This window comes from Lytechinus pictus, chromosome 3 (genome assembly GCF_037042905.1).
Source record: "Lytechinus pictus isolate F3 Inbred chromosome 3, Lp3.0, whole genome shotgun sequence".
Taxonomy (NCBI): Eukaryota; Metazoa; Echinodermata; class Echinoidea; order Temnopleuroida; family Toxopneustidae; genus Lytechinus; species Lytechinus pictus.
In genome coordinates, this window is record NC_087247.1 from 6695261 (window position 1) to 6717977 (window position 22717).

Consider the following 22717-nt stretch of genomic DNA (forward strand, 5'->3'; position numbering starts at 1 on the left):
TCCAGGAACTCGACAAGAACTCTTTCTCAGTCATCATCATTCTTTTCTATCTTTGTTGATAACAAAATATGTTGTTCATTTTATACAGGGGATATGTAGAAGCATTTTCACTGAAGATATTACCATTCCCTTAGACCGAATATTTTCTCAAGGAAAAACATGTGAATTATTTATTTTATTGGAGTAACAATATGAAAAGTGTCAAGGGCTCATTTCATGATAATGGTGTTTCAACTTGATGCTTTTATTTCATTCTTTATTTGATTTGTTTATGTATTTCAAAACAAATTTGAATATGTTATAGACAAACACAAACAAAATAATGTGGTTGGATGAAACGAAAAGGATATTGGTTTTTGCCCTCCCACAAGTTTGTGGTTTACACACATAGCAAGCTTACATGAATTGTTGATCATTTTGCAATAGTTATGATTCGTAACTTCCTTATTTAGAGACCAAGATTTTCAATGACCCATTACCTGCATTTCTTACATATTTTTTTTTGTCTAGGCCAACTTCTAGTCAGTCTGGCAGTAGTCCAGAATTTTAAATCTTGTTTTGTCCTCTTTGGACGGGGATTGACAGACTCCCCTCACACTCACAACAACTACCCTTACCCCCTACCTGATCCTATCTGCACGATTCCTTCAACTACCATTGAATTGGGAGTCCACAGTATTGGATATGAAAAGGAAACGTTTGAACATGGAGCTATTAATAGCTCCATGGTTTGAACATTTTTTTAATTTTTCAATCGAATTTGAGACTAAATTCAACCAATCATTTCCTCCTGATTTAATTTTCATTTTGGACCCATAAGAAAAACAAAAAAGAAACATTAAAGAAATGTGAACATTTTGAATGCTCTAGCAAATGGCAACACTACAAACTAGATAAAAGCAGTGAATGTATCCGTTACATTGAGAATAGCAGTTGTAATTCCCACAATTTCGAGATTCATCAACCGTATAGAAACTTCTGTAAAAAATAAGAGTCAGCCCTGCATTTAACAGCTTCAGAAATTTTCATGCGACCGCTATTTAGTTCAGAGGCGATGGTTATTTAAGCAATGTCTGATACTCCGAAATGGAATCCACTTCTGCAAAATCCCTGCTATTTTAACATACATGGAGCATTATTGGGAATTCAAGTATATTCTCAGAATGAGTAATTGTGATACTGAAGATGGGTGGAGTGGTGTATCCTTTTTACATTGAAGAAAAATGAAATTTGAGAGTGGTGATTTCATATCGAAGATGAATATGTAACGAAAACTGTGTTTTGATGCATGTTATATGTTATGTTAAAGAAGTATGAAATTTGAGATTGTTGATACAAGATCGTATTGTAGTGAAAACTGTGTTCCGGAAATGTAGTCTTGATTACTGGTCAAGGAGGCAAGTCCGGCAGATTAAGAACGAAATGTTTTGTTAGTGCAATGTGTGTATATCTAACGCTAATGCCTCGATAAATTGAATTCATTCACCAATTCCAAGTAATTGTATTTCAATAGTTTGAACATCAGCGGCATGGGTTGGTGTGTTGGCTCAGTTGGTAGAGCATCCGTCTCACAACCGGGAGGTTGGGAATTCAAATCCCGGCCACGTCAGACCAAAAGACGTAAAAAGATGGGAGTTGATGCTACCCTGTTTGGCATTCAACAATTACGGGATAGAACCTTGTCAATCTGGTCCTGCACAGTGGCTGCCGAAGAAGAATAAGAATTTTCGGAATATTTCAATTCTCAGATTATTTCGAACAATTAAACATGGATTTATAATTTTTTAGTTTTTTTTTTAAGGATGATCTGTAATATTGATCACAGCAAGCTACAACTTGGTGATGTTTGAAGGTTTGCATGGTGGTTGCGAAAGTGATGCGCCGTAAGCCACTTCTGCGATCGGAAGCTACAACTTCTACTTGCGATTCATCATTTAAACATGATATGGTGGTGTTGATTATTTTACTGACTATGAAATCATAATTGCTTGGTAATAAGCAACCAGAGTTCCGACTGCTTGAATTCCTCTGCAAGGGACCTGGTAATGAGGACTAATGCCTGTCAAAGGCAAACTCGGTTGATGTGATTTGATATGATTGAAATCCCCACATGGCTTGCCATATTCAAGCTATGTATGAAGCAAGGGTTATTAGTATATATCTCTATGGGGTTAACTTACAAATAGCACTATGAAACACCACTTGAAGCATCTCGGGGGGATTGAAAATAAATAATATCTAATGCTGTAGGCTTGCTATTATATTTATAATGTGTAGTAAAAAAGATATTAATCTGTTATCATGGTGTGATGTTTCTTGAGTCCATAGCACACTACATGCCTAAGCAGTATAGTTCTTTTCTTTGATGAAGAAAAAAATAATATAAATAAAAACAATTTCATCTCCTTGATTAACCTTCATGATAAGGATTAGAGTACTAACAACCAGAAGTAAAGTGTCTTGCACTTTTTAAATTCAAAATCAAGTGCAGGAATATGCCTAAGTTGAATCTCTTGGACCACAGAATGCTGTTTGACTGACGCAAGCTTGCATGGGAACCGGGGGTGCTGTGTCTGCTGCATATATTATACAATAGACAGCACCCTCTGAAAATCATAATTTCATGCCAAAATGTAGACATTTGACCTAATCATCTTCATTTTGGAATGATAACTCTTTTTTGGTTCTTGTCAATTTTTTTTTCTAAACCGCACCCCCTTTTAAAAAAAACATCACCAGGCCGCTGAAAATTTTGTAAATTGCTAATTCGTCCACTCACCACATGGTCTACCTTCATTTAGTCTAATGCCATTCCGTCCAACATTTCGTCTAACAACCATTTGGTCCAATAACCATTCAGTCCAATCATCAATTCGTCTAATCACCAGTTCATCTATTACCATTTCGTCTACGAACCAGCTGGTCTAATACCCATTTACTTTTCATTCATTTTGCACAATTAACACTTAAGTTTAATTAGACCAAATGTTATATGGACTAAATGGCTATTGGACCAACTTTTAATAGACGGAACGGCATTAGACTAAATGAAAGTAGACCATGTGGTGAGTGGACGAACTGGTGGTAGACCAACTGATAGTAGACGAGTTGGCAATTGGATGAATTAGCATTAGACAAATTTGTAATAAACCGAAAATTTGACCTAGACTGCAAAAAAACACATTGTGCATATTCTGGTTTGAAAAGTTCTTATACTAGGCTTATATACATGGTCGACATATACCAATGCAGGGCCCTACTGGGCAGTATAACTGTATTTGCCTTCGATTTGCAATAGTATTGGTCTGATGTTACCATGATATTTTGCTGATTATTTGTTTTATTTCCCGATAGATGTGATTCTTCAAATTGAATGGATTTTTTTTATCAAATGAATAAAAAGACTAGTCAGGTTATTAGCTGTTAATATTGATGTGCTTGAACCTATAGCCTTCTTAATCAGATTTGAATTGGTTACAGTACAATTGACCTGTGGAAATTTCTGTGTAAACAGTACGACTGACTTAAAGTCATGCCAATACATATACAATGCATAATTTAATTGATGATTATGTACATGCAACACTGTCTAATTCGAACCTTTTTGTACTACAGAATTTGTTTTGACTTGGGTAAATATTTGATTGTGACTTATGCAAGATTGACTTGTGAAGGTTTTACTATGTGAAGTCATTTGAAGAAATAGTGATTTCTGTTGCTGTGCAATGTAAAGAAATGTATTGAAAACAATCAGACACTCTTCCATTCTTAAGAGTTTTCTATTCTGCCGCTTTGATTTCAATATTTGATCATTAAATAATATTATGGTGGAGCATGATGTAACGATGTTTGTGTCACAAGGAAAATAATTAAGCAGAGCATGAGATGAGCTATGAAGCCACTCATAGTAATAATTGTTGATTGTAATGATTCAGATGGATAGAAAGAGAGAGGTTTATGACCTAATTAAGTTTGACTGAGGAAAGGAAAATATATAAATCCATGTATATTGTGTGATCTTCCAAAGATTTAAATGTAGTTTATGGAAATGTCGCCTTGATCATTTGATTTTTTTTATCAATTTATAAAATGAAATCATTTGAAGACAAATAAAATGTAATGTCTTTTAAAAGGTTGTCTGTGGCTTACTTTTTCTCTAGTCTGTTAATTTTAATTTGAAGAAATTATTACCTGTTTTTATTGAACTGGTTTAGGTGAAAATACATGTATATGCTATGGTGAGCTAGTTGTGTTTGCAAACTTTTATTGACACAAAAAAATAGTATTTGTGAGGAGTGAAGCTTGCTTTAATTACAAGATAAGAATAACCACTACTTAGAGTAAAGTGGGAAGTTGAAATATCATTACACTATATCTGAAAACGAATATTAGACCTGATAAAGTTGAATCCTGTGAAAAAAAATAGAAACGAATTCAATCTAAGACTAAACGTGTTTATAAAAATGAAGGAATAGAAATGAGGATGTATGGAAGGGCAATATTTGAATAACTTTAAAAGTGATGGAAGAATGAAGAGGGCTGGGCGAAAAAAGGGAGAGAAGCCCTGCTAGCTATAATACACTCGCATCTAGTTTACCTAACCCCTTCTTTAGTTCGAGTTATTTCAGTGTTATGAAAACAATGATGAAATCGTTGGCTCTTTTCAGTGAAAACTTGTGATATTGTTTTAAAGATCAAATTAGAGTTGGCGAAGAATCGGTGTGATGTACTCAATGTCATTGTCAATGGCGTATTGCCTGGGGCTAGTGTCTATCATTATAAAATTTTCTCGTCTTTTTTTTTTTTGGGGGGGGGGATGAGCGATGCTTTTTCCTCGATGAAAATATGTTGGTTTAATAATCGACGTATCCACTGCTGGTTAAAACCACATAAGTATGGGGGTTCCATTTCTGAATATTTGGTAATATGCTGTAACGTTGGTGGAACAAAATACTTAACAGTTTATTGGACTACTTTGTCTTTTTCGTCTCCTTCATTTTCCTCCTCCACCTCCTACTCCTTCCTCCTCCTCCTCTTCTTTTTCTGTTTCTTCTTCTCTTATTATTTTTCTTCTTCTACTTCTTCTGCTTCTTCGTCTTCTTCTTATTATTCTCTTTCTTCTTCATCTTCTTCTTTTTCTGTTTCTTCTTCTTCTTCTTCTTTTTTCTGTTTCTTCTTCCTCTTCTCCTTTTTTTTCTGTTTCTTCCTCTTTTTCTGTTTCTTCTTCTTCTTCTTCTTATTCCTCTTCTTCGTCTTCTTCTTTTTCCCTCCTCTTCGTCCTGCTTCGTGTGCACTTTTTACAGAATTAGGGAGCTCTAAATAACGAATTTGATCATTGATTGAGCCCAAGTCCCCGTTTTCTCTCAAAATTTCGTTTACACCCCCTCCCACACGCACACCCACCCTCATCATACACACCTAGAATTCTCCCTCCTGTACCTGAAAAAAAACCCACCTTGTATAACAACAAAAATAAAAGAGAGAAAGAAAGAAATCTGGAGAACACGGAGTTTGAAGGGTCGCTTTATACCATCTTCAGGATCTTACTTTCCATGCTTTCATAAATACAAAATGTCCGATCTTCCATAATGGGATATGCACCAATTACTCTACTTTTCTTGTTTTTTCTGTGTTCAACGGGTGACTTCGTAGGAAATATTGGAACTGGTTAAGATAAAAGGACAAGAACAAGATCTTCCATTATTGACTTTTTCCAGACGTTTTTCTTCAGCCGTGTTTTTTCTGCAGACTACACGGTATGTGGACATAGAAGAGAATATGATTAAACAGAGCCCTGGGCCAGATTTGTGTGATCGTCTCGACGTTCAGAAAGATGGGAGGAAAAGCCAAAGGAAAATATTTTCCAACTTTTATTTTCATTTCACCACGCCAAAAGTTGACATATAGAATTTAGGTTGATTCAAATCTTTCTCGGATCTTGTAACAGACAGATAAGGAATAAAGAATAAGCACAATGGTGAAAATCACATGGCTGCAAATTCAGCGCCGACTCAACGAAAAAAAAAATTAGACCCCTTTTTATATATATCTATCTCTCCCTCTTTCCCTCTCTCTCTCTCTCTATCTTCTGTCTATCTATCTCTCTAACACACACATACACACCCACGGTCAGTACGGTTTTAGAGCTACCCTCTTAAATTTTTGGTGTCTTCTTTTCTAAAAAAAATGGCTTAGGAGCAATTCCTTGAACCTGGAGAGAGTTTCATCAGCTATTTTGTCTGACAAGTTGCCGGATCTTGAAAATTTTACTCGATTCCTATGGTAACTGTCGGATATAAAAACATACTTTATCGGATAAGTCTTTCATGAAACCATAGACCTACTATCCACCATGAAACACTCCCCTGTAATACCAATTCCTAAACTTTGTCTATCTATCCATAGGTCGAAATGAATAATAACAATATATCCATGATATCAACCCCTCCCCCGTTATATTAAGTTTATTTCCATTCGTCTAATGCAAATTCGTACAATTGCCAACTCGTCTACTATCATTTGGTCTAACATCAGTTCGTCCACTATCCACATGGTCTAATCGCCAATTCGTCCAATCACCATTTCGTATAATAACCAATTGGTCCAAAAGCCATTTAGTCCAAATACCATTTGGTCTTACTTGGACTAAGTGTTAAATTTCGCAAAATGAATGAAAAAGGTGGATATTAGACCGACTGGTTATGAGACGAAATGGTCATAGACGAAATGGTGATTAGACGAAGTGATGATTGGACCAAGTGGTTATTGGACCAAATGGTTGTTAGACGAAATGTTGATGGACGGAATGGCATTAATTAAAATGAAAGTAGACCATGTGGTGAGTGGACGAGTTGTCAATAGACGAATTGGCAAATTACCGTTATATTATGCCATTTGAATCATTACAGAGTTTTCGCGCCCACAACGCACGGACACCTTCAAAAACACAGAACATGTATTGACAATTGCCCTTCATGACAAAACACACCAAGAGGTCATTGTCCAAAATTGGTGAATCAAAAACAGCAGTTTCGTCCTTCCAAAATATTTGCCTTTTTTCGTCAGCTCCGAAACTTATACAGGACGGAATTGCTGTTCTGGTTCACCAGATTTCGACAATGACCTCCCAGCCGTTCATTGTCATTTGACGGGCATTTTCAATACATTTACTGCGTTCTTGAATCTGTCCCCGTCGCAGATGCGATGACTCTCTATTGTCGTCTTCTTCGCAGAACGATCAGAATCACAAGGAAAATTGCCCCGTCATAACAAAGCAATTAAGAAAACCATCATCCACTAAAATCGGTGTGTTGTCACATAATAAGTTTAATTTCCAACATCGTGTTTTATCATCACTATTAGAACAAAAACATGTGTCAAACAGCAAACGACTGGTAAATGTATAAACAATATGCCCTAAATCTGGACGACAATAATTACTGTACAATACATTCTACAGTTTTCATATACACATCAGGTACCGTACGGACTTGCAGTGCCTGTATTCCTTGAATAGTTCATACGATATCCATTTTATCTTCCACATTTTGTACTTTCTGTTAAGTGTCTCGCGGTCGATATAAAGAGCAAGATTTGTAAGATTCATTTCAGCTCATTGTTTATTCGAAAACAAAAAGCTCTAAGTAGTTCAACTCCAACAAAATTATGATGGAGTTTCTTTCTTACCCGTTTTGGCTGCATATATAGTTCTGTGCATATCTTTATATCATCTACAGCATATCCGAATTACGTGTATAGGACTAATGTGATTAGAAAGGTTTTTCATTTAAAAATGAAACAAGTGAGTGGGTGGGCCTACTCACTTGACGATAGTTGTTTTACCTTTTTCTTCATGATTTTATCGTCCTTCCCTGATGCCAATTCCTTGTATTTATTTCGAAAGTCAAGTTTTGTTCAAATCACCAATGAAGGGGTCTTTTTTACTTTAAACTTGACGACACCATCAAACATGACAAATGACGCAAAAAAAGAGATTTTCACATGGCAATGTCACACCAACAAAACCAACCCAGATTGATCAAAGCTATTGTTACGTCAATCGAATTACATATCATCTGTCGGATTGGAAGTGATTTCGTTGGTCTGACTTTAGCAGCATTGGTCATGTTAGTAGGTTGATATAACACATTATTATGCATACATGTTATATCACGATGCGTCTCAAACCCATCAAAAGATTACAGAGATATCTCGTTTTTAAACATACTTTTAAAATTCGTATAACATAATTATTTGTATATCAGGAACAAACTGTTTATTTCATTCACAGTGATAGTACTTCTGTTCTAAGGATTATCCAATCGCATATTATGCCGCTCATCTTGAGAAAGTTTCATGAGGCAAATTTTCACAATTGCCATTGAATTTCAATTGTTATTAAAGTACTGAAATACAGGCAACTGATTGTTTCAGAGCAAATTTGCAAGCAACGGAAAAAATAACAGGGCTCTCCGTGAACGCTCCAATAACAGCAGGTCAAAACAAAATGCGGCATTTTTTGTTCTAAAACAATGATCTATATATCCCTCAATCGGCCTTAATTGGGTTTGGTTTCTAGCTTCTTTGGGGCTGTGTTTTTTAATTATTTACTTTTTTTCTGTGCCACATCAGGAAGACTCTAATCACATGTCTTCATGATCATAATGCGATTTCCCAACTGATGGTAAATGAGAGATATCAACGCCCAAACATTATTCATTGATTTATCTTTGTGTTAGTACATAATTATGTTATGACAGTATTCAATAAAGTACTACAACTTTTAAGTACTATGACCTTTTATATACTGATGTACATTATATTGCAAATTCTGATCCTCTTGTAATCATTCCGTGTTCTTTATTCGTTTGTTACGTCAGGGTCTACACTGTCTCTCGCTGATCTTGGTCATATTTCACATGTTTGTTTTTAGTTTTGTTTATTTCTTTTTCTAATAAAAAATGGTTCGTATTTTTTTTATAAATAGGTCTATGCTACAAAACAGATGATGATTGTGTCAACATCCATTACGCATCAAATTCATTTCGGGACAATCCTTTTACATCATGCTTAAACCAGACGTAATTAAAAATGGGCCAAACTATATTGACCAATTCGATGTATTTTAAACAGTAACAAATTTCCACAATCAAGTTTTTCATTATCCAGTTCTAAAAAATCAAAAGACAAAAGATAAAAAGAAGAAACCACTCGAGTTTGAGAGGGTGTAGAAAAAAATATCAAATATGATTTTTTTTAAAGTCAATAATTATGACAGAATGAAACGACAAGTTTCTTTATAAAGAGCTAATTGTCTTCTCGTTCTAACTCAAGGTATGGGTTGAGGTTGATCTTCTCAACAATAAAATCATAACGAATTTAATCATACCATGTAATATATCATAGTTATGATGATGACGAATTGAGAAGGTGTATCAAACGTTTCATTTTAATGGTACCTATATTTTAGAAGACGTTTTGATATAATTTCCCTTGTTATCTGAGAATTGATTTCTCCAACGACGGGTGAATGTAAAGTTCAACATAACCAAAGAACATTACAAAGAAAGTAACTTAATAAGTTCACAGTACTACATCCTAGGAGCAAAGCGGAATGAATGTTATTCATCCTCTAGAATATGTAAGTACTACAAATTTGTGCATGCGACAACGCAACAAAGCCAACAATCATCTGCCAAATTTATCTCAGCCAAATCATCAGCTTCAAAAATGTTGAAATGGAAAACGTCTTATACACTTATCAATGCTCTGTTTTGAATTTTTTAAACAGGTTTTTTTCCCCCTGTAATCTCAGCCAAATTCTACAAAATGTTATATTGCTACATACATTGCGACCTCAGAAACGAGGTGCCATTTTCAAACCAATACGGCCAGACCAAAGTGTCGGGGAAGGGAGGGGGCAACGATTTCCCGTTTTTGTACTTTGTGCAAATTAGTACTGGCTTGTATAGTACAGTCGAGTTAACTTCGATACTTTGGTGTAGGGTGGTTTCTGATAATAGCTAGCTAGCATAAAATCAAAGATTTGTTTTCTTCATAGATAGTAACAAAAACAAATCTCACAAGGATTCATCTTTATGTCACTCAACCGCCATTTTGGCCATTGCAATAGTTTTCCCGACTTTCACTTTCACGACTCTTATTGACCATCTTTTTTTTTGGACAGTTCCTCTTGCAAATTCACAGTCTTTATAAAGCTTCCATCATACAAACTAGTAAACATCCTCCACAAATTCTTGAAAATGGCAAGACTTTCTCCCCGTCATGCATTAAGTCTACATAAAACCCTGTGATGCTCTATTTTAAAACATAGTCTCAGCATGATGCATGGGGTATCATGTCTCTCTCTAAAATGTTCTTGATGGAGTTGATGCGATCATCCACGCTCAGTCATAATCTTCCTTTATGTCTATTCGGTCTAACCGCGGGTGAGGCGGACTATTCGGGTCTCCATTATCCGAACCGCCGTAATTGCTCGCGTCCGAACCGTTGTCTAAACCACAGGCGCTATCCGAACTGTGATTTGAGATGATGCTGCTTGCGTTGGCCAGGTTACCCGGAAGGGTATTGTTGAGTCCACTAGAGCTTCCGGGTGGTAATCCAAGTTTGACCTCCATAGCTTGCAGACGTTTTTCGGCCAGTTCTCGTTCACGAGCTCCTTTGCAGCGCTTCCATTTCATGCGGCGGTTCTGGAACCAAACTTTCACCTAAAGTCGAAAAGGAAAAAAAATAAATGAAGAGGATATTAATACAAATTATAAACAAATAAAATAAATCATTCATGTTTAAAAAAAAATGCTTTACAAATCATATCTTCTTTACAACGTCTTAATAATCTTATATCATTCATATACATATATATTTCTGTTTTGCATCTCATATTCGTCACCTTACGAACAGGAAGACTGAAATACAAATTGCCCCTTTTTTCAACAACAAAAAATCATGTAAATAAGAGAACAATATCATCAAACCGCCATTGCCAATATAAATGTTTTTAACGGGATACACTGGCAATCAACAATAAGTCAATGAGAAAATTAGGAAACTATTTGATACTACAGAATTGATGATCTTATAATTCGTTTACAATTCGATTAACGCGACGATAATGCGTTCATTGAATCAATTCCAAATTTCTTCCGACACTCCGGATAATTACAGACCGGTTGGCTGGAAGCTCTGCTTTGTTTATCGCTAACCTAGATGGCTCTCGCATTTTTCCTTTGCTTTCTAACCCAGAAACCCAGACTGTATACTTCCAGTATAAAAGAGCGAGCTGAGCCAATCTTTCGAACACTCTCTCAATCTTCAATAATATATCTGCGTAATGCTTTCAAAAACAAATATCTCGACATGTTTTGACCCACTTTTTTATGAATCCATTCGAAGCTCTTTGATCTTTCTGTGCCAGCCGTGTGGAAACAGCTGTGGCAAAATACTACGATATTTTGGATTTGGAAGAATTGTAATAATAATCGGTACTCGTGGCATATATATATACTATAGACTTCAGGCATTTTATTGCTCCTCAAGAAATGATTTTCGATCCAGACTTCGTGTGCGTCAAGTTATTCGATTTTAATGTTTATGATTAGGCCTATAGATGTATTATAGGCCCAAGACAGTTGTCTATGAAATGTTTCAATGCTGATCTGCCCTAATTATTTATGGGTTGCAGTTTAAATTATATAGTGCTAACAGACTAATCTAATATTTTGAGCTTGCTATAAATTTTGATAAAATTGATGAATGTTTCTACAACTAATTGCTATGAACATAATGTATTACGATATAGACTTTACTTGGCACACATAATATGTTGCTATAAATTATGTTAGAAGACTTCAGATTCCCCCACATTTTGTTTTATAAGCCATAATCATAAACCTGAAAATGACCGTGAAAATGTGGTTTCGTTCATGTTCACCCCCCCCCCCCCGGTTAAATATTAAGCAAATGTTGTTCAAGACAACTGCAAACTTGCCATAACATTTCCAATCATATAGCAATTTACGAACTTGAAAGCTCGTGAACTTATAAGCTATTGAACACTGTTTGCGAGAGTGATCACGAATTTCCAAGAAAGCTAGTGAACACTTTTTGCGAGAGTGATCACGAATTTCCTTGTTGACCATAGTAGATTGCGAGACAAATTAATGAATACCCTCTAGCGATTGATTAAAATTGTAATATATTCATTCAATAGGTTATTGGAAATGCTCTAGAAATCAAACCTCTTGGGGAGTGTTACATGAAGCATCTTGTTAGTGATTTTCGCTGACTAATCTGTTCTTAGCCAATCAGATGCAAGGATTTCAGTAGTTTATAACAAAAGTAAGTTTAAAATCAACTGATTATTTGTTTTATGTGAATTGCTTTCCCGATTTGACCCACCTGTCTCTCTGTGAGGTTGAGTGTGACGGCGATCTCGTATCGTCGAAGTCTCGTCAAGTAGTTATGGTGGTTGAATTCGTTCTCGAGTTCTCGTATCTGTTCCTTGGTAAACGCTGTCCTTTCCTTTCGAGGTTTGGCCGTCAGGTCGAGTTGTTTGTAGCCTCCCTGCTCTCCAGGTACGTTTCCTACAGAAAATAAGTAAAAAGACATCTTTTTAAAGGTATTTGATTGCAATAGAAACATTCAGGAATTTGGACATACAACGTGAGGCAGACGCCCCTTGATTTTTTAAGAGTATAGTCGGGGGAAAGAGGGAGAAAGGGGGAGAAAAAGGATTTTACAAATTAGTTGGTTACTGACAACTATGTTTTCAATATTTGACTGGGAGAACCTGCTTGAATGGACCTCAACCACTGGCAAGTCATCCAAGGGGGGGGGGGGGGCAAGAAAGGGAAAGGGGTGAGATATATTACTTTTTTTGTCAAAATCAATCACAAAATAAGATTTTCATTTTATTAAAGGCAAAAATATTGCACGTTCTCTTTGCTCTCTCGCGACTTCTGAAGATATTGTATCACAGTCATGTGCCATGTTGTGCCCCCATTTGTTTTTTTGTTTTTGTTTGTGTTTTTTGCTCATTACGCAATAATTGACCCCAATGTTAAAACACAAGTGTTGTAAATTGCACCCCAAAACAACAGCAAAGGGAAATGGTTTTGACAGGATGTTCTTTGGATGTTGCAATAATTTATTTTGATACTGTATTACTGCTTTACCATTTACTCGAGTACACATCTTTGGAAATGACAAAAGGGAGCCAATTTACACTATACTACACATTCCTGCTCTACGTTGGCGTAATTTAACCAGATCAGATCTGTCATTCCTATTTAACCATTTTCATTGGAACTTTGCTTAATTTTTGTTGTTTGCTATACTGCCGGGTATATATGATTTAATTATGATTAAACGTTGTTTTTGTTTTCTTTTAATTTCATTATAAATTTTTCGATATACTTCTAGAACATATAAACTTTAAACCACACCGAGCAACCAAACATGTTTTTGCTCAAATTGACAAACGAGTACCGTAAATATACCGGGAAAATATGGATTCGGAAAACAACCATCAGCTCAGTGTCACACGGATCCGACCCCTCCCCCATCCATCAGCCGAATACTGTGATGTCACTGAAACTTTGAGCGCTACTTGGGTGTTCTGTCGGCCGAGTGTAGCGGGCCAGCAATATATGCTTTACTTCCTCTCTGTCAGCACACTCGTAATGGCGTTTTGTCGGGACGTTGAAATTCGATGTGATGAGTAGATATTTGATATTTTTTGCCTGTATCCTGATCGGCTGGAGCTTTGCAGACCATGAACAAGTAAACTGCCACTATTTAACAGAGATTTCCACTGCTTGAAAACCATGTTTATGCCCCGGGTTTATGCCTTGTACGTGAAACAACATCCTTTTATTCCAAGTCATCCGTTTTAAGTTCGTCATATTGACTGATTAGTCATGTGGCATAAATAAAGGGTAAATTTAATTTCTTTACAAGTTACTTTTTTTAAGCAAGGGGCCGCGGAACGGTTTTCAAAGAGGGGGGGGGCTGAGCCAAAAGGGGGGGCTGACCATGCAAAAAATCACAATCATATGGTAATTTTTACGTTTTTGTACACGATTTTGGACAAAAGTGAGGGGGCTGAAGCCCCCCCCCCCCCGCTTCCGCGGCCCCTGTGAGCAAATAGAATTCAGTAAGCTCTGTATACTTCAGTTGATCCCTCATCAACTTTATTTTACAAAGGGTCGTCTGGATAGAGCATTGGACGAATGATCGTGAGGTTGTGAGTTCGAATCCCCGCTCGGCCATTATCTTCACTTTAACCATGAACCAATAAAGGCCCAAAAGCAATTTCTGTCTATAAAGTTACGCTAAGGATAGAAGGTTTATTATGTTGGTCCTAATTGGTATCCGGTTATGCGGCGAAAAGCTGTACTCCCGAGTTTCTAGGCGAATTTATTCAACAAAAACTAAGAATTAACGAAAAAAAATACACATATCATATTTCTTTCTGCCCAACATGCACACTGGTCCTTTTTATATTATATTGTATTTTATTGCCTTTTTTTACTGTGTTATTTGCGTTGATATTATTAGTGAGTTGAAATCTAAATATTCATATTTTCAATGTAAAAACCTCTATTTATGTTTATATAATTTTGAGAAATTGAAGCAAAGGAATATTTATTTGAATTGAATTGCATTGAATTTTTACCAAATTTGGCTTGAAAACGTATTTCTCTGGATCTTTAATGAGATACCAGGCATCATGAGATATGTATTTTGCTCACTTCTTTCTGATTTCATTTTCATTTTAATCGAGGATAATTCTTTAATATATGCATAGTAAAGTATTTTCGACAGGCCTATAATTCCGTTTGTGTTGAGATAATTGGAATGTCTTCATTGTGCAATAATGGATAATTTTACGTCAGAGAGCTTTGATAATTTCCGCATGCAACGGTAATTCATATGTTTCTTTTGTAAAGTTATTGTTGGAAAATGAGAATTATTCGAGATGAAAACTTTATATAATAATGGATTTGTAATATTTCAATCTGTTCGGCCTATACACAACTAGACTAAATATGTGCGACATACCATGGACCTTAAGGTCAATCGACATACAAACCATTAGGCCAATATGATAAAAAGAGATCGGTCACTTGGCAAAAAAAAATCACCAAACCAATATTTGGGAATCATAACTTAAAACACAATACACGTGGATAAAACTTTTCCCTTCCCATCTATCTCCACTTCACACTGCATCCATAAATACACGACGTTTTTTCATCAATTTACACCTCCTTCTTTCAATCCGAAGAGTTACAAAGCAAAAAAATAAAAACAAAATTCCGGATTTATTCCCGTCGTTTCACCCCTTCACCCTTGTAAAATGCGTGTGTCAATGGGGGCTTACCGTAAGCAAATTCGGGTAATCACACCGAATTTCCCCCAATTTCCGGCATTACATGCCAGCATCCGTACACTGTATATACACACGACCGTAACGATAATCCGTCTCCTCAAAACCACAACGAGATGGGTTTGTTTTCGATCGAGGTTTACACTCTCGCAAAAACAACAAAATATTCTTTGAGAATGGGCAACAACAATTAGTTTGATTTAACAGCCGGGAGGGGGGGGGGCACTGTAGAAAGGGAACCGCCCCCGCCCGTCACAAAATGCGTTTAATAAGTCTCTATTTTTTATTTTATTTATTTATTTTTACTATCGAGTATACGAGCGTGACACACAGCTAAGCTCATATCTATTTTTAAAGTTTCGTCAGGAGGCATGGCCTGGGTGGGAAGGGCAATACAATTATTGGAAAGCCCAACCAATGGTGAAATAACACCCCCCCCCCCTCGCCCGATAAAAATGACAATACTGGAGCGCCCCTGAGAATATAGCCAACGTAGCTTGTAGTAAATGTTATGTCCTAAATAGAAAATAATAAAAGAGCATTAATTGTTAAGCACAAACAAAACATAAGAGTATATCAATATCAGAAATGAATGGGAGCCGAAAAGTTTAGGTAAACTCAATACCATAAAGAGGGATAAAGAGAGGGAGAGAGGGAATTTCCTCTAAACCACAAAAGCATTAAATCCCAGACGTTTACCAGCAAATGGCTTTATCCTAATTATCGAGTAATTTGATCAGAGATGCCGCCTTTATTACGGACACATTATACCATCCGTATGGCCCCAGGCAATAGGAAGTAGTTCGTGGGTCTGATGTCATCTGCATAGACGGTCTCAAACATAAATAGCGCAGATACCCCCCCCCCCGCCACTTCCTTTTCAGATAAGGGTTTTCCTTGAAAATATCACTATTACATAATATTATATCCCCCGAATCAAATCTGGACATTTTGTGCAAAATTTGGTTTGATGAAGTTATAACAGTAATTGTGTTAAGAGATGATTTTCTTTTATCTGAATACACATAAATCTTATAATTGATTTGATATCAACCTATCAGTTTACTAATGACGGAATTCATTTGATAATGAGACGAATAATAATCATTTTGATTTAGCTGATATCTAAGTTCATTATGGTTCACGCTCCCCCTCCAACCCCTGCCCTCTCTCTTTCTCTATTACACAAGAATCCATTATTTTGATTACTTCCACTACTCTCTCTCTCCGTATACTCCTCCTCTCGCCCTCTCTTCATAGTGTTTCAGAGTATTCCCCTCAAGTTCATTTTTTCTCCTATTCAATGTCAAACCTTCACCCCCCCCCCCCACCTTCCCCCCTCATTTTTCTCTCACCTCCCCTCCTAAGCTCCTCCAATCCTCGTGCTTGTCTCAATGACCGTTTGATGATCTTATCACCTCGGGCGATGTCGGGCTCGAGCCTTGTGTGAAATGGGCTAAAACAAACGCCCGACATGACGTGTTGTCAATGCCTAAAACAATAACCGTCCTATTTGCATTGCCATGGAACGGGTCATTTCGACCCCCTTTCCCTTCCATTATTTCTACCAATATCTATGCAGACGGAACTCGCGGGAAGCGGTACTCCTTAACTGGTGACTCCTACCACCCCTTCCCCGTCCCACCCCATTCCGCGATCTGGTACAATTACTTTATCATATTACCAATAAGGTAGAATATTACTAATAATTATATATGCCCTAATAACTTGCTATTTCATAAGTAGAATTGGTTCAATATGGCTTTATATTTATTTGATGTTAATCATCATCATGATTGATAAAAATAATATCATTAGTATTATTTTGATGTATAGTTTTATAACGTGCTTTGTTACAAGTGGAATAATAATAGTATCTTCATTATTATTATTGTTAATATTATTATTAGTAGTATTATTAGTAGTAGTATTAGTAGTAGTAGTAGTAATAGTAGTAATAGTAGTATTAGTAGTAGTAGTAGTAGTAGTAGTAGTAGTAGTAGTAGTAGTAGTAGTAGTAGTAGTAGTATTATAGTAGTAGTAGTAGTAGTAGTAGTAGTAGTAGTAGTAGTAGTAGTAGTAGTAGTAGTAGTAGTAGTATAGTAGTAGTAGTAGTAGTAGAAGTCATAGTAGTAGTAGTATAGTACTAGTAGTAGTAAGTAGTAGTAGTAGAAGTATCATTATCATCATCATCATCATCATTATTATTGTTGCTATTACATTATCGTTATTTTATCTTTGGAATCATGCTCGATATAGTAACTCCATTCAAAATGCATTATATTGGCTACTCATTGTCCAACGTTCTTGTAAGCGTAATACCTGTATTGTCTCAAACGGAGAATTTACCATTGACGATGTTTGGTTACTTTTCAACACGGTCACGATGGCGTGTACATGCATCATACCGTGGTCGGACTGGGACACGCGCCGTTCGGTCCGCTTCGCTTGATGGACATCGCCGGCACGGCTGAACGCGCAGTTGATGTCAACACGATGTTATAATGATGTCGAAATAATGCACGGTCTTCTTACGCAATACATCAATCAACCCGAGCATGATGACGGGATGGATGATGGTCAGCGCGATGACCATGGAGGCAGAACATTCTCCGTGCATCGTCACGGGTCGGTGGGTCATCCGTATAACATTATTTGGACATGATTAGTTGTCCGTCATCGATAACATCCTTGAAATCATCATCTGCTTTTAATTCTAGGTTTCAACCAGCAGGTCTGAGCGGTATTATTGTGCAAGCACAGTCCTATTATGCCCACGCCCCATGCATATAGCTGGCTCCTATGTAGTATGGGATGAGCTCGAGTAATGGAGAAAAAAAATCCATACAATAAATAAGTCGTTACATTAATTACAGTTATGAGGGGAAGGTCGAGGGAGCGAAACATGTAACAAGCAAAAGGAAATTCTGATTTTAAAAATCAAATTTAATTTGGTATTTGAAACCCCCAAACACAGTATACAAATACATCCAAGAGAATTAAAGTTCTTGTGTGCGAACATGTCGCGGTCAAGAAAGTATTTGCCTTGGGTTCTTTTTTTTACCAATAAACTTAAAATTTCAATTTACAACAGAGAATTATTTTAGAAAATTAATAAATAAGTTTTCATAAGTAAAATGCATTTGACCCAAACTGCCGAACATGGTGTAATAGATAAGCATTTCAGTCCGACATTTCACTTCAAATGGGGAGAGGTTTGAGTGTGAGCACCTCCATTGTGCGAGGGAACAAAGCGTCCTAAGCGACCGAATGAAATTTTTAGGACCTATACCCTTGATGATGTGAAGGGCACTTTTGCACTACCGGGTATTTATAATTTGCTGACCCTGTATACCATCATAAGCAATTTTCTGCTTAGGTTCGTGTAGTGGTCAACCGCTAGTCCGTCCATCCGCGAGTCGTAAATATTCCTAATGATTTAAACGTCGACCATATAGGGGTCGATGCTTGTCTGATTTTTAAAATCATATGGGACCGCGTCCACATCATGAGTTTTATTTTAGTCACGGTCAAAAGTTGTAATAATGGTTTCGAGGTTTAGTTTCGACTCCAACCACTATCATAAACAGTAAGACAAACAAGAAACCCCCTACATTCAAAACCACTGTCAACAAACGAAGATCGGATGTTTAATGTTCTATGTAATTTCGATTGGAGTCTTCAGTCCTTTAGGGGAGGGGGTTCATCTGGTATAACACCATGGCGGTGGATTATTAAAATCGAAATCATAATACAAAGAATAGAACTGACAAAGCAGATTGACTACAAGCAAGTCGTGAAAAGCGGCAAAGCCCCATACTCGCCCCTAACCAAATCTTCGTCACGAAAACAGTCAGTTTAAATTGAAAAAAAGCTATGTTTTACTATAGTATTTCAATTAATGTACTCGGTTGTTTTGACTTTCGTGATGAATTACAATCAGATCAAGTCCATAGATACGGATGGTTTATGAACACCAGAGCACGTTCAATGCTCCTCACAGGCTGTCATCACATACGACTTCCCCTCGCTATTTCTGATTTATACATCTCATGATAAACTATTCCCTCTCAACGTCATTAATCTAACATCGTGTCGTCTCCTTTGGAAAGAAATGAACGCAAAAACATGGAAATAAGATGTCAGAAATCCAGGTAATAGAAAATCAGAGGGGAATGCGCCCCAATTATTCTCTGACCGAATTGGGGATTGAGATGAGGGGAAAAATATGGAAGAGGATGGGTGGAGGAGGGGGGGGGGGGGCTGGGATAGCATTTATGATTAACGGGTGCAGAGGGTCGGTATCGTTCAGGTCGAATGGGATGAGTTATGACTGACGACAAAACTAAGGGCACATCTCCAGCCAGAAGTTAAAGGATCCAATATACCATGGACCTACTACTCTGAGTAGTTCCACGGATATACTGAAAGCAAAAAAAAAAAAAACATCCAGCATGTCAAAGCATGCTCTGAGTATGCCCTTACTATTGTGATCACTTTAATATCATTCAAAATAAATAGATTTCAATAAGTCGGATTTGATTGTCATGATTTTAGCTCATCAAATGGAGCTGACGACATCAATAAATCCAAATCTAAAAAAAAACCATTAGTTCATAGCCCATTAATTTAATTTGTCTCCCTCCATTTCAACATTATGTTCATTATTTTAAAAACCATATTTCATTGATTTCTACTCCATTCACGCAGTGTTTTATACTACAGGGAAGGCAAGATTTCTCAGAAAGGATATTAATATTATGCTATAGGTGCTTTAACCCAAATCGTTGAGGGACTCGTTAAAAATTTGCTCCGGTATGTTCTCGGATCGTAACCCTTGGCTACGGTTCATAGTCTGGGCTATATTTCTTCATATCCAACGACTATTGACTGTGACACTGAGCTGGACAACTCATTTTTCATCTCCATCTCCTTTTCCCTTCACTTTAATTTCATATCATTTCCATTATTATGATGAAATGTCTGATGATTTATCTCGGCCCGATAACCACGGGTGAAATTGAAACTTCTGTTGGCAATTGGAGAAGTTTGGGGCTTTTTTGCCAATCCGGTTTCTTTTTTTTCTCTCCCTCACATCGCCCCAGCCCCCTTCTCACCCCCTCTCTCTTTCATTCTAAACTTATTTTCTTTATTTCCAAATCCTATTTCGTGGGCGGAGTAGGGAATATTTTAAGCCACATCGACAGTCCACAAAACACGGATTAGAAAGTTCAATCTATCTTAAAATGAAAACAAAGTGTAAGAAGGATTTTATTGCAAAATAGTCTAAATTAATTAATAATGTTTAATCGTTGTGTTTATAATATATGCGACGTTTCCATATAGTTGGGCCTATAAAACCGAGATACGGTTCTGATTTCAATTGAGGGTTCGTTATATAAAATTGAAATACAATCATAAATTTATTATCAACAATAATTATGTTGAGCATTCGAAATTTGAGTTAACTTGCAGATGATTTGGGGTATTTTATCAATAAAAGAGTAACACCAACTACCAACGTAACCAAATGTGCTTACTATAAACAGTTCTCAGCGAAATTGATCATTTTTATGCTTAAATCTGATGCACTTATCGGTGGATGTTTTATCGCTGTGGAACAGACTTTACGACGTGTAATTTCATAATCTTGACACGAGATGACAGGTGCGCTACTTTAAACCCTTGTGCGCAGCTAGTGATGTAATATCTGACCAATCAGAGACGGTCTTGTCAGATCTCGCGGGAATTGGAACTTTAGAGATTACACGATCTCCACTGAGAGCTGTTTTTTTTAAGATATATTTTTACTACCATGTTCCGACTTCCTTTCCGCATTCACTTAGTAGAGGAACAGGTGGTCCTGAAAATTTTACCAAGATTCATGTTGTACGTGGGTATATCAAGGGCAGATTTTGTTTGGATAATAAAATCGTAATAGGAGGATTGGATCTTAATCACATATCGTAAAATTTCATGAAACGTTCGTTGAAGTCAGAAAGATTATATAATTCATTATTCCAAACATAAGCTCTAATAATCCTCCACCCCCGCTTATTCTTCTGGCAGATAAAACACTGGAAAATTCTCGGTTTTTTCTGTTATCTGACGTAGATCAATATAATTCGCTGATCTGAAAATAATCAAGATATATTAATTGGGCCCGAAAGAGAGAGTTTTTTCTGTTTATTCTTTGTCTCCTTAGGGTTATTTGCTTTTGTCGTTTTTTTTCCTTTAAAATCATAGTATGTAAAATGTCATAGCCATAGGGATTCGTGGTCGCTCCTAAACGTTATATCGCTCAATTAAAACACAAGTCACGGGATTCTAATGGCCTATATTTTGTTGGGATACTGATTTACAACTCGTTAGAATGAGAATGTCCCATGAGGTTACTAATTGCACGCAACTGAACAACATGGAGACAATGATCATTACGACGTGTAGAAAACAACATCCCTGTAGAATAGATATGCATGCTGTCAATCAATTTCAAGATGATAAGAACTTGAAAACAATCTGAAAATCATCATTTAATTCATTTTCAGGCAATTTATATGCATCCATCATAGAGCTATAGCTCTATGCATACATTTTACTTATAGTTACTATCTGTTCGACACCCCACTCTATAACTGTCCCCATAGATATCATTTTCGAGAGGGTAATTTTCCAAGGCAATTTTCTAATATAGGAAATTGTAGGCCTATATGTAATCGACCAGAAGAACTAAAACCTACCATTACTATCTGGGCTGCCTTTTATCGTGAGATCATCCGCACAGTTTGTCGTTTGCTGGTGGTGCCCCAGTGCCGTGGGCGACACGATTGGCGGACTGGACGCGGTCACAGGGGGCGATCCTCCTCCTCCTCCCCCACCGCCGCCGCCACCGATGCCGGTCCCCGATGACTTGATGAGGTCCAAGTCGTGTGGGGAGATGTAATCGGAGTGTGTCGGAGTGTGGTGCGCCGCAGGGGGGTAGATGCGGTAAGTCGGTGTGTGAGGGGCCACGCCCCCGGAGTGGAGACCACGTGACCCTGCTGCCGAAGCGGCCGAGCTCCAGTCCTGGAATTGGGTGTGGTGGGAGGGTGCTTGGTGATGGGGGTGATGTACACCCCCTGATGTGGCCGAGTGATGGTAGGGCATGCTTGGTAGTGACATGCCTGATCCGCCCAGCGATCTCTGCGAATGGACAATTAGGAAACAAGTGAAAAAATAAACACGAATTAATATCTTTTTAATACATTCAAAGTAAGATAAATGTATTATGAAACATCAAGTAATGGAATGAAAGAATAAACGCGTATA

The 22717-nt window shown here is 37.0% G+C and overlaps 1 protein-coding gene across 1 annotated transcript; it reads right to left on the reverse strand.

The window, feature by feature from the left end:
- Window positions 1–7308: 7308 nt before the first annotated feature.
- Window positions 7309–22589, reverse strand: LOC129255974 (homeobox protein MOX-2-like). The gene is made up of 3 exons (XM_054894289.2): window positions 22150–22589; window positions 12418–12602; window positions 7309–10727 (listed from the first exon to the last, which is right to left on the reverse strand). Exons 1-3 carry the CDS (start codon window positions 22568–22570, stop codon window positions 10407–10409), a joined length of 927 nt encoding a protein of 308 aa, XP_054750264.1. The 5' UTR covers window positions 22571–22589; the 3' UTR covers window positions 7309–10406.
- Window positions 22590–22717: the final 128 nt, after the last annotated feature.

Bases quoted from the DNA above. Each gene is read 5' to 3' on its own strand.
- LOC129255974 (XM_054894289.2), bottom strand. From the start codon at position 22,570: ATGTCACTACCAAGCATGCCCTACCATCACTCGGCCACATCAGGGGGT. The intron at 12,603-22,149 runs GTAGGTTTTAGT...TATTTTCTGTAG, and splicing joins AGGCAGCCCAGATAGTAATG to GAAACGTACCTGGAGAGCAG. The intron at 10,728-12,417 runs GTGGGTCAAATC...TTTCGACTTTAG, and splicing joins TCAACCTCACAGAGAGACAG to GTGAAAGTTTGGTTCCAGAA.